The following is a 12,521-nucleotide window of genomic DNA, read 5'->3' on the forward strand; positions in this document are numbered from 1 at the left end:
GTCTAAAAAGGAAAAGCATGATCTATTGGAGTGACTGCGGCTTGAGCAGTGGGCAGCTCAGAAGTTGCAATGTATTTTGAAACTGTGCAGTCAGTTCAGCTTGTGATAGATTTTGTTTAGATAGGAAGGAAGTAGAGAGGGTACAGCACCATGGTGGAGTTTAGTGAGGTTTACTGATTCATTACCACTCAGCAGTAACAGGCTGTGCAAAAGCCAAAACAAAATCAGATGTGGAATATACAGTCGTGTGCGGGCTCAAAGTGCACCACATATGTGTACACACATGCAAACGCATCCCCATGTGCACACACACTATTCACACTTAAACCTCATAGAAAACACAAACTTTGCCCAAAAGTAAAAAAAAAAAATGTATGTCTCAATTCCAAAAAGACAAAGTTTGAACGGGGGTTTTTGCTTGACAAAGTCTCCCTACCCATATTGAAACTTAACCAAGGTCTGTCATCCCCTCTTCCCTTTCCATTGCCTTTTACTTGATTTTTGGGGAGTTTTTAGGTTCCCTTATAATCATTGGCTCCTTTTCTTTGTTTTAATTGATTTTTATTGAGCTCTACATTTTTCTCTGCTCCCCTCCCTGTCTCTCCCCTCCCCTCCTACCCTCTCCCAAGGTCCCCATGCTCCCAATTTACTCAGGAGATCTTGTCTTTTTCTACTTCCCATGTAGATTAGATCTATGTCTGTCTCTCTTAGAGTCCTCATTGTTGTCTAGGTTCTCTGGGATTGTGATTCATAGGATGGTTTTCTTTGCTTTATGTTTAAAAACCACTTATGAGTGAGTAGATGTGATAATTGTCTTTCTGGGTCTGGCTTACCTCACTCAAAATAATGTTTTCTAGCTCCATCCATTTGGCTGCAAATTTCACGATGTTGTTATTTTTTTTCAAACAGCATCGTTTCTATGTAGCACAGTCCTCTCCATGGCCAGAAAGCTTCTCTCTCTCTCTCTCTCTCTCTCTCTCTCTCTCTCTCTCTCTCTCTCTCTCTCTCTCTCTCTCTCTCTCTCTCTCCTCTCTCCTCTCTTTCTCTCTCTCTCCAAGACAGGGTTTCTCTGTGCAACAGCCTTAGCTGTCTTGGAACTCGCTTTGTAGACCAGGCTGGTCTTAAATTCAGAGGTCTGCCTGCCTCTGTCTTCCAAGTGCTGAGCGTAAAGGCATGCACTACCACAGATTGGTCTTAGAAAACTTTTGTTTTGCCTAAATAAATAAATAAATAAATAAATAAATAAATAAAAGATTTATTTTTTTATTTCATGTGTATGGGAGTTTTACCTACAAGTGTGTTTATGTACCATGTGTTTGCTATGGGCCTTCTGACCTGAATGCTAGGAATTGAATTCAGGTCCTCTGGAGGAGCAATACATGCTTTTAACTCTGAACCATCTTTCTAGGCCCCCAAAATAATAAAGTCTTTTGGCTTTTGGTTGTTTGAAACAAGATCTTATATAGCCCCCACTGGGCTTGAACCAAGTAACCAAAATGACCTTGAATATCCTTACCCTCCTGTCTCTGCCTGGCCAGTACCAGCCTCAAAAGTATTTCAGTCTGTGCTTGGGTGCGTCTGAAGAAATGAAACGGCCAGCTACAGGGACTCCTGACTACAGGGACTCCAGCTACAGGGACACCAGCTACAGGGACTCCTGCTAAGGGACTCCTGACTACAGGGACACCAGCTACAGGGACTCCTGACTACACTACGCCATCCTTACATGGGGAAGACAAGAGTTTTTAAGTCTACAAAGGCCGTTTCATACGAGACTCATAATAAAAGCTGGCAAACTCTGGGGTAGGCATGGTGCCACTCACCTGTCATCTCAGCACTAGGAAGAGAGAGACCAGAGGATCAGGAGTTCAAGGCTAGCGTGGGCTAATAGACCTCTTAAAAACCAAAGCAAAGAAAACCCACACTGCTTTAGATTCTGACTCAGCCACTCGCAGGTCATGTGACCTTGAAATACTCTTAAATAGATCGTCTTCTTAAAGCTCCCTCCCGCCCTCCCCCTTTAGCCTGGAACTTTGTTTGTAGACCAGGCTGGCTTCAAACTCACAGAGATCCGCCTGCCTCTACCTCCCCAGTGCTGGGATCAAAGGCGTGCGCCAGTTACTGCATGGGCATGCGCGTGGGACAGCACCTACATGGGGATCACTGGCTACTGCATAGGCATGCGCATGGGACAGCACCTACATGGGGATCACTGGCTACTGCGTGGGCATGCGCGTGGGACAGCACGTGATATAGGGTTAATTTTTTTTGCAGTCAGGCCTCACCTTCTACCATGTGGGTCTTGGAGATCAAACCTAGTTTGTCAGGCTGGCAGCAAGCTCCTTTACCTAGTGAGCTCTCCCATCTGCTCTTGTGTGTTTGGCATCACACCAGGAAGTGCTGGATACACACGGGGTACAGAAAGGGCCAGCTGTGTGGGGCGGTGATGGCGTTCACCCTTAATCCCAGCTCTCGGTAGGCAGGGGTAGGCAGATCTCTGTGAGTTTGAGGCCAGCCTGGTCTGCAGAGCGAATTCCAGGACAGCCAGGGCTACACAGAGAAACCATGCCTCGAAAAACCAGAAAAGGAAGAAAGAAAGGTCCAGGTACTAACCGTGACCATCTCTGCCACGTGCTGCCGCCCTCGGCTTGCACAGCGAGACGTCAAACATTTTCTCAGATAATAGCAGCTGTAGCTGTTGAGTGAGTCCACACTACATCCCAAAGTTCCTGCGTCTTTTGGACCATTGTAGCCCAGGCTGTCCCGGAACTCACTAAGTAGTTTAATATGGCAGTTCTTCTGTCTCTGCCTCAGGAGCCCCGGGGCTGTCCTGGGGTGGAACCCAGGGCTGTGTATGCTAAGCAGGTACTCCACCAGCTGTGCTTAGCCCTGCATCAGGTCTACTCACTGTACCTGCTTTACAGTTGGACAAACCGATGCTCTGTGGAAGTGATTTCAGGCCAAGTGGATAAAGTGATGGTAAAGCTAGGCCCCAGCTTCACCTTCCTCAGTCTCTGGACCCTGTGGCACCGGTGCTCGTAACTCCGGACAGAAAGACTCCCTGCTCCTTTCTGATATAGAGCAAATGTCTTGCACGATGAGGCGTAATGTCAGCACCCAAGAAGCCAAGGCAGTTGCATTTCGAGTTTGCAGCCAGCCTGAGCTTCTGGAGGGCAGGGAAGCTGGGGTGGTTTAAGCAGCTGGCTGGCTGTGTTCCGTCTTCCACCCTCTGATGGTTTTCGTCACCAAAAGGACTTTACCAGGGCCCACTGGGTCACACTGAGCATGTGCAGTCATATCTGGGCTCCCAGATAGTCACGCTCTGGGCCTGCCTCTAGGAGCAGGTTGGATTCTTGGGGTTACCTCGTGAACTGTAAGGGACCCAGTCACAAAGTAGGGTGAGTAGGACTTGATGGTGCCTTAAACGTGTATAGGGGCTATGGTAGTCTGTGCTTCTAGGGTAGTGCGCTCTCTCTCTCTCTCTCTCTCTCTCTCTCTCTCTCTCTCTCTCTCTCTCTCTCTCTTTCTCTCTCTGCTTTGTTAGACCAGGCTGACCTTGAACTCACAGATCTGCCAACTTCTGTCTCCAGAGTGCTGAGATTAAAGGTGTGAGCCACGATGCCTGGCTGTCTAGGGTTCTTAGGAGGTAAAAAGAATGCTACGGGTGTGGCTCAGTTGATAGAATGCGTGCACATCCTGAATCCTAGCTTCCATCCCCAGCACCAAATACACTGGGCATAGTGTCTCATGCCTGGAATCCCAGACTAGAGGAGGTGGAGGCAGGGGGACTAGGGGTTTAAACTCAGACTGCCACATAGCAAGTTTAAGGTCAGCGTGGACTGCATGAGATTGCTTAGGGACATCTTGTGAGCTATAGGTGGCACTAGGAGGTATTTCCAAGATTGTAGATGTATTATCAGATTATGACCTACAACTTGGGACTGGAGCCAGTGAAATGGCTCAGCGGGCAAAGACGATTGCTGGAATTCCTGGGAGTTATCCAAAGGAGGTTTTTGCTCTCCACATGTGTACATGTTTGCATTCTCGCAAGTGGGAATGCACACACACAATAATAAAATAATGAACAATGAAGAAATCATACAAAGTAAGAATTAAAGTCTAGGACTGGCCCAAGAGCCGTGGATTAACCTACTTACACACACACACACACACACACACACCTGGCGTTTTGGAATCCCACACCCTTGCTAGTTTCACCATGGTTTGCACCCGTGCCTTGTGTCTGGAGATACCCCTAAGCTTATGTTGGGGGTCTTAGCACTTTAGGGGGACATTGTAGGATGTTGTAGAGCCACTGCAGGATGGAGGGAAACATTTCCTGCCATAGGTGACTCTAGGATTTGGGGGCTCCAGTTGGCTTGTGGACATTGCCTTTGCCTGTGGGAGGTGAGTCTAGGGTGCCGGGGATGGTGTCTGTGCACGCTTTAGGAGAGTTTTGGAAAATCTAGACTGCCAGCTGCCCATGGTGGCGTACACCTTTAATCCCAGGACTTGGAAGGGACTCTGTGAGTTCGAGGCCAGCCTGGTCTCATAGTTCTTGGCCAGTCAGAACTACATAGAGAGACCCAGTTTTAACGCTCCCCGCCCCCAAAAAAGAATGAGTAAAGAGAGGCTCGTGTCAGTGGCCTTGGTGTCAGAGGGACCTGCGTGGGCTCTCAGAACACCACCCGGATTTGTGGGTGCACTCTGAGAATTTTGGTGTGCACCAGTCTTTGGGAGTGGGATGTCTCAGAAAACGGAGGCAGTCTAGGAAAAGGGGGACACGGAGGGGTCTGTGGCTAACCCGGGCGGCGCGCCTTGGAGGAAGGTGGTTGGGCTTCCTGAGGTCTGAGGCGCCCCGGCCGGCCCCGCCCCGAGGGCGGCCCGAGCGCAGCCGGAAGGGCCGAGGCTGCGGGAGGCGCATGGCGCGGCGGGGCTGGGGCCGCATCCCTGAGCCGCGCGCGGCGGCCTGCCTGGAGGCGGCGGCCGAGGACGACGCGTTCCTGCCCGGGCCCTCCGCAGCCTCCGTGTTCTTCGGCAACACATCCTACACGCCCCACAGACGCCTGCGGCTCTTCCGTGGTAGCGTGCAAGACTGGGGCCGGCAGGCGTGGGCCGGGTGAGTGCGCGCCCCTTTGGCCACGGGTTCGAGGCCCTTCTGCGCTCACAAGCATAACCATATGTTGGGCTTGGGGAGGGGGCTTGCTGCAGCCTCGCTTTTCCTCTTCCGTGTGAGGTAGAGATAAAAATCATCTTACCCTCCAGGGTTGCTGTGGAGAAATCTGATAGGGCATACTGTAGGTGCTCAATAAACGCAGGGTCTCTCACTTCCTGCGCCTACTTGAAGCTGTGGTTCTGCCTTGGGGGACTTGAGGCCAGCCCAGCATCCGGTGTGACCCTGGGACTTGAGTTCTTTTCTTTTTTAGAGGCTGGAGAGATGGCTCAGAGGTTAAAAGCACTTGCTGAGGTTCAGTTCCCAATACCACATCACACACTGGGGGCTCACAAACACAGGTACCGCCAGCTACATAGGACCAAAGCCCTGTATTCAATGGCTTATTCACTCACACACACATAAGCATAAATATAGGATTATGTGCTTATATGTGTGTACTTGAGTTCAGGGGCCTGTGGAAGCCAGAAGAGAATGCTGGGTCCCCTGGATCTGGAGTTAGAAGCAGTTGTGAGGTCCAGTATGGATGCTGGGAATCACATTCAGTCAGGCTGCTCAGTTCTGACTAGTCTGCAACTCACTATGCACACCAGGCTGGAATTAAAATGTGTGCCACCATGCCCATCTCTTTCCTTTCTTTGATTTTGCCTTTTTTTAAATTTAGCTTTTTTTTTTTTAATTTAAAATCTTTGTGTGTGTGTGTGTGACAGAGAGAGAGAGAGAGAGAGAGAGAGAGAGAGAGAGCGTTTTGCCTGCATGTGCACCCTGTGTGTGCCTGGTGCCTGTGGAGGCCAGACAATGACATGGGGTCCCTACAGATGCTTGTGAGCCTCCATGTAGATACCAGGCATCTAATCCCAGGTCTCCAGGAGTACTTTTAACTACTGAGCCATCGCTCCAGATGTGGTTTTTGGACCTTGTTTTGAGACATAGGCTCCTGTAACCGAGGCTAGCTTCCAGCTCACTGAATAGCCAAGGATGGCCTTGAACTTCCTGCCACTCCTGAGCACTAGGGTTATAGTCACGTCACACAGGTTCGGGCCGAGCCCTTTGTGTGTGTTAGGCAGGCACTCTACTAGCTGAGCTGTGGCTTTTGAGATAAAGTCCTGCTCTGTAGCCCAGGCTGACTCAAGATTGCTAGAGTTGCAGGCATGAGCTACCGCACTTGGGAACAAGTTGGTGTTGAGTTCTTCTAGCCGCTATCTGTCTGTTGAATGACGTTTATTTTGTTGCCTTATGTGGCTGGGTTTGTCTTGTGTCCCTCTTCTCCCTAGCTCTGCCTCCAAGTGTGTCACCCAGTCCCTCCCCCGGGTCTTATTTGGTAGTGATACCACCTCGTGCCATGAGGGATGGATGGTTGCTTGACCAGAATGTGATGGGCTGTGGGGACAGGAAGCCTGAGGGAGCCAGGCCTAGAAACCACATCCGGTGTGCCTTCCAAACATCCCTTTCTCCTGGAAACTGAACTTCGTGGTAGCCTGGAGATCGGCCCAGGTTTTTGCTGGGTCTCCTCCCAGCTGGCACAGTCCTCTGTTCTCTATATATACTTGCTTAGGACAGAGACTGTTGGAAGCCACTCTGGGCACTGGGCAAGAAGTGGGCCAGGGAAATAAGAGCAGAGCCCTGACCTTTGGGATGGGGCAAGGTGTGGGGGACATAAGTGTGTCTTGGGTTTGTCTGTGCCTGTTCCTTTTTTGTTTTGTTTTTTTGTTTTTTGTTTTTTTGTTTTGTCCCTCCTCTGCCCAACTCCACCTCCCAGCATCTGTCACCTAGTCCCTCCTTAGGGTCTTGATCACCCAGCCCTGCACTCCGCCTCTGGGGTGTGTCTGGTTCCCCCGCGGGCGCATGGTGGCGATCTGAGACCTAGAGGTGGCACAGCTCGACGTCAGGCCGGGGAGGGGTGGAAGGCGGGGCCGGGGCAGAGGGGAGGGCCGTGGGCTAGGAGCCGGGGAAACTGGAGCCCCGGGCGTCCCTAAAGCCCGGGGAGGGGCCGGCGGGAAGTGGGTGCTCAGTTGCACAGGGCCCTTCTGCAAGAGGGAGGCAGGCGCTGTGGACACACGCGTGAGGAGGACGCTAGCACCGGTATTGTGTCCCTTGGGGGGCCACAGGGGTGGTGCCAGGGGCTAGGACACGACAAGTGTGGAGGCGGTGCCGGCGATCGCTGGCGCCTAAGGCCTGGCGTGCAGCGCCGCACACCCCCTGTGCAGCAGCCGGTCCCCAATGCCGGCCCCGACGGCGCTTGGCTCCCATGCGCTCCAGTGCAGCACCCCGGGCCCGGCCCCGACCCCCTGCCTTGGCATTGCCCCTGGGACCAGAGTCACTGACCCACTTCTCCTTCAACGAGGAGGACACTCTTCGACACCCTCCCCGCAGATGTGTCAGGTGGGTGGCCTGCAGCCAGTTGCCTTTCTTTGTGACTTGAAGGTGTACTTGCCTGTTTGGGAAAAGAGGAGCCTTTCTAGAGTAGCCAGCTTCCGGAGGATCCCCTAAGAAACTTCCCACATCCAGCAAGGGACCCTGCCCCCTGCCCTCGCCTTAAAAATGTGGGTGCTTGCAGATGGGTGGGCTCCAAAACTGGGTGCTAGTTTCCACCTCAACCTGTCTACTCAAGGTTGGGGTTCCATGGCACTTTCCATTCCATTCCCCTCAACCTGAGTATCTAGCACTCTCCCCGGCAGCAAACGTGGGTGTCCAGCCTGGCACCTGGGCTCCATTCCCAAGTCACTGGCCAAGAGCCAGGTCCCAAAGGCCTTACATGGTTTCTCCACACGACTCCCCTGAGCTGGGGCTGTCAGACTGCAGGCCAAGCCCTGGAGTGTGGGGGAAGGTGCCTGAGAACCCAGAGGGCATTTTGAACTGGATGGGTAGAGCTGCGGCCAGGAAGTGACCTTTAAGTTGGGAAGTCCTCCATGCCTCGCTGCATAGTCTGGTCAGACACCTTGATGGACACAGACACCCGTGTCCAGTGAGAACACATGTGGCCACACCCAGGCCACACCAGGTCACGAGTATTTGCTGTTTTAGACGTGACTGGGGTCTCCAGGTTAGCCAAGGAGAGAACCCACAAGGGACCCATAACCATGGCAGGTGGACACAGATGCTAACACCTTCAGAACAGCCTGGTATACACCTTGCTTCCCAGAAAAACACTGTCACCTCTTGTATACACATTCCTGCAGGCAGGGAAGACTCCCCCCTCCACCTTCATAACCACTTGGGTCAGGGACAGCCACAGTGTCTTTGTGGGACATTCTCATGAGGTCACAGGAACATGGAGACAGACAGACACCTGGGCAGTTGGGACACCTGCCCCTCCCCCTCATGCGTACCTCTGCTTGACAAGTGTGGACACACAGGAATCCCCTGCCTAGACTTATCACATGCTCCAAGCCTTGACATCCAGTCCCACAAACATCAGTGGCACCTGGCACTGTGATCCCGCCGCAGACACTTGCCAGAGCCGACACTCAACCTCCGTGTGACCTTCACAGAGCAAACCAGTCCTTTTCATGGAAGCTTTCTGGCACCTCTGAGGCAATCAGGTGGAGGCAGGCAAGGAGCCTGGAAGGCCACAGGCTGGGCCTCTGTTTCTGTCCCCAGAGTGCAGAGCCCAGCAGCTCCAGGTTCAAAGCCACTCCTGACCAACTTATTTAGCCCTTTTGTTTGCTTGTTTAGTAGTCAAGCTGGCTTTCAATCCAATTTGCTGTGTAGCTGAGGATGACCTTGAACCCAGGTCTTTGTGAGCTGAGCACCAGGCAGTTCCTCACTCCTGAGCCAGGCCCAGCCCTGCTTATCCTCTCTGACCTCCTCATCCTCAGGCTTTTGTTTGTTCGCTTTGGTTTTTCTCTGGAGCTTTGGAGCCTGTCCTGGAACTAGCTCTCTAGACCAGGCTATCCTCGAACTCACAGAGATCCACCTGCCTCTGTCTCCTGAGTGTGGGGATTAAAGGCGTGCGCCACCACTGCCTGGCCATTGTCAGGGTTTTGTTTGTTTGGTTGGCTGGCCTGGAAAATGGGGCATTAATGCATATGGGGACATATTTAACGTCTAACATGGGGCACTTAATAGCATTTGTTTGTGTTTGGCTTCTCTTTTATTACTATATTTATTTATTTAATTTCTTGGGGTGATACATGCAGGGGTTGAAGGACAACTTTCAGGTGTCCATTTTCTCTTCCCACTGCTTGGGTCCTGGGGATTAAACCTTCACCTTACTTTCCTGAGACAGGGTCAGTTATGGAACCTGAAGCTCCCTGATTGGCCAAGGCTACGTGGCCAGGGAGCCCCAGGAATCCCATCTTCACCTTCCCAGCGCCTGTCTGTCAGGTGTGCACTGCTGCTGGACCTGTCTTGTCCCTAGGGCTGCTGTTGGCAGTCCAGACTTAGGTCTCCCTGTGGCCGGTACTTGACTATGTTGCCTCTTGAGATTGAAGTGAGAGTCTAGTGCAGGTCACTGTACCCGTGCTGACCAGGCTGGGGGCTCTAGTACCAGCCTCTGCTCCTCCGTGTAGCTTGTGACTTTGCCTCCTGTTGAGATTTCTCTGGCTGACTTTGGACAGGAGAGGCAGGGGTCTTTTTTCCTTACATTTGTGTGTGTGTGTTTGTGTGTGTGTGTTTGTGTGTTTGTGTGTGTGTGTATGTGCATGGGCGTGTGTGTGACGGTCCCCACGTGGAGGTTAGAGGGCGCTGTGGAGTTCCTTCTCTTCCTCCAGGATGTAAGTCCCAGGGATTAAACTGAGGTCTCTATGCTTGGTTGCAGTCTAGGATCAGCTGACCCCTTGTGTCGTCCCAGGCTTCAGTTCAACAGCCCAGCCTTGTCCCCTGTGCCTGCCCTCAGCTCAGGGGACATTCAGGCCTGAAGCACAAACAACAGTGCCCAAGGGACCATCTGCTCACCAGAAGGCCCATGAGCTCCCACTGACGTTCACTGCTTCCCTCGGGGCAGGCAGATTTGCCACCAGGATGTCAGCTGAGAGCCCTCTCAGGTCTGTGTGGGTCTCATCCTCCCTAAACGGCAGCCTCAGCTCCTGTGTCGAGGGCCCAGGTCCTCAGTGCGAGCAAACTCAGGATATGGTCATCAGTTAGCTAGGCCCCCAGGTGCCTACTGACACTTTGTGCCTCAGGATTCGTGTCCTCAACAAATGGTGCAGAAATAAATGTGGCAGTATATACAGAGCATTTTTACCAGAGAGGCAGACAGCAAGGGTATGAGAAGGAGGGTGGGCAGGATGGCTCAGCAGGTAGAGACTTGCCACTGAGCTCCACGGTAGAAGAGTGCAAGGCCTCGGACCTCCCAACCGCGTGGCACTAACACCCTCTCACACACAATAAACAAACAGGTAAAATGTAATACAAATCAGAAACGCTGGTTGTGAAAATGCAACCGAGAGAAACATGCAACTTAGACCATGCACGTGGTGCCGCAGGTACTCAGAGATGAGCGCTGCCATCAAAGGCAAAAGTTCATCTGTGGTTTTCCCTTCAGGGCTCTTATTTTATCTTTTTTTTTTTTTTTTTTTTTTTTTTTTTTTTTTTTGAGACAGGGTTTCTCTATGTAGCCCTGGCTGTCTGGAAACTCACACTGTAGAAACTCAGAGAGCTGCCTTCCTGAATGCTGGGATTAAAGGCGTGTGCTACTATGCTCAGCTTTTATTTTTATTTTTTATTTATTTATTTATTTATTATGTATACAATATTCTGTCTATATGTATGTCTGCAGGCCAGAAGAGGGCACCAGACCTCCTTACAGATGGTTGTGAGCCACCATGTGGTTGCTGGGAATTGAACTCGGGACCTTTGGAAGAGCAAGCAGTGCTCTTAACCGCTGAGCCATCTCTCCAGCCCCCTTATTTTTATTTTTAAACATGTATGTGCGTGTATGCACACCTGCTGAGGAGTATGTGGAGGTCAGAGAACACCTTTTAGGAGTCAGTTCCCTTTCCACTGTGTGTGTCCTAGGAATCAAACCTCTGTGTAAGCTTGGCAGTAAGCCTCTTTCCCACCGCCACCACCCCAGCTATTTCACTGGCCTGTTCACCTTTCAATGCTAGGTGTAGAACCCAGGGCTTCAAAGGCAAGCGCCTTACCACTCCCTAGGCTTTGATTCCTTCGGGTCTCACTATGTATGTGGTCCAGCTGACTTTATACTTGCTGTCCTCCTGCGTCAGCCTCCCTCCCTGGTGCTGGAACTATGCTGGGCTAGTTTTGTGAGCTTTGACATGTAATGTAGCATGAATATACTCTAGTTTTGTCCTTTTCTTTCGTGTGTGTATTTGTATGTATCATGTATGTGGGGTGGATGGGCACATGTGCCCAGGTGTGATGTCTAGAGGTCTGAGGTCAACATCTGGTGCCTCCTATTACTCTCCATGTAGACCCCGTAGATGCATGCCACTACCCCTAGCTTTTACATGGATGCTGGCGACTGGGACTCAGTTTCTTTCTTATGATTGAACAGCAGTTGTATCCACTGAGCCATTGCCTCATCCCTGCCTTGTAACTTTAATAAAATTCATTTGGGCAGAAAGGCTGAAGGTTACTCAGCAGGTAAGAGACTGGCAGTGAATCCCCAGAACCCACATGGTGGAAGGAGAGCTGACTCTCTCAAGCTGTTCTCGGACTTCCACAGGGGCCATAGCACACGCTCACGTGTGTGCATCCATCGCGCACGCTCACGTGTGTGTATTCATAGCGCACGCTCACATGTATGCGTCCATCGCGCACGCTCACGTGTGTGTATTCATAGCGCACGCTCATGTGTGTATCCATAGCGCACGCTCATATGTGTGCGTCCATCGCGCACACTCACATGTGTACGTACACCGTGCACACTCACGTGTGTGTGTCCATGAACACAAATAAGATACGCTCAAGTTTTGTGTGTCAATCATCCATTTTTTCACGATGTACACTATTCCACAGTCCGAATTTGCTAGAACATATCAGTTCATCAGTTGCTGGATTGTTTTGGTTAGTTTAGGTTTGGTAGTTGACAGCTATTGTGGATATGTTTGTCCAGATTTGGCCTTTGGCCTTATCAATGGTTTTTCTGTATTTAGCCAGCCAAGTCTCTCAACAAGATTTTACTTATTTTTTTTTACCTTATTTTTTTTTAACTGATGAGTGTTTTGCCTGCATGTATGTCTGTGTACCACGTATGTGCCTGATGCCTACAGAGGTCAGAACAGGGCATCAGATCCCTGGAACTGGAGTTACAGACAGTTGTGATCATGTAGGTGCTGGGAGATCAAACCCAGGTCCTCTGTGAGAGCAACCGGTGCTTCTTAACAGCCGAGTCCACCCCTCTAGTCCCTCAGGTGACTGTTTTGTTTTGTCCGTGTAGCCTTGG

General features: G+C 51.2%; 1 protein-coding gene across 3 annotated transcripts in view; it reads left to right on the top strand.

The window, feature by feature from the left end:
• Pde4a (phosphodiesterase 4A) overlaps nucleotides 1-12,521 on the top strand; it is a 47,091-nt gene that overhangs the window by 12,017 nt on the left and 22,553 nt on the right. The window contains exon 1 of one of the 3 annotated variants that reach the window (XM_057766436.1): nucleotides 4,923-5,119. The exons of 1 other annotated variant lie outside the window; for it this stretch is intronic. In XM_057766436.1, coding sequence (XP_057622419.1) covers nucleotides 4,923-5,119 — 197 coding nt within the window. Of the gene's footprint in view, nucleotides 1-4,922; nucleotides 5,120-7,381; nucleotides 7,556-12,521 lie in introns of those variants that run through there. One more of the 3 variants, XM_057766437.1, reaches the window with a different exon arrangement.

This window comes from Chionomys nivalis, chromosome 4 (genome assembly GCF_950005125.1).
Source record: "Chionomys nivalis chromosome 4, mChiNiv1.1, whole genome shotgun sequence".
NCBI lineage: Eukaryota > Metazoa > Chordata > Mammalia > Rodentia > Cricetidae > Chionomys > Chionomys nivalis.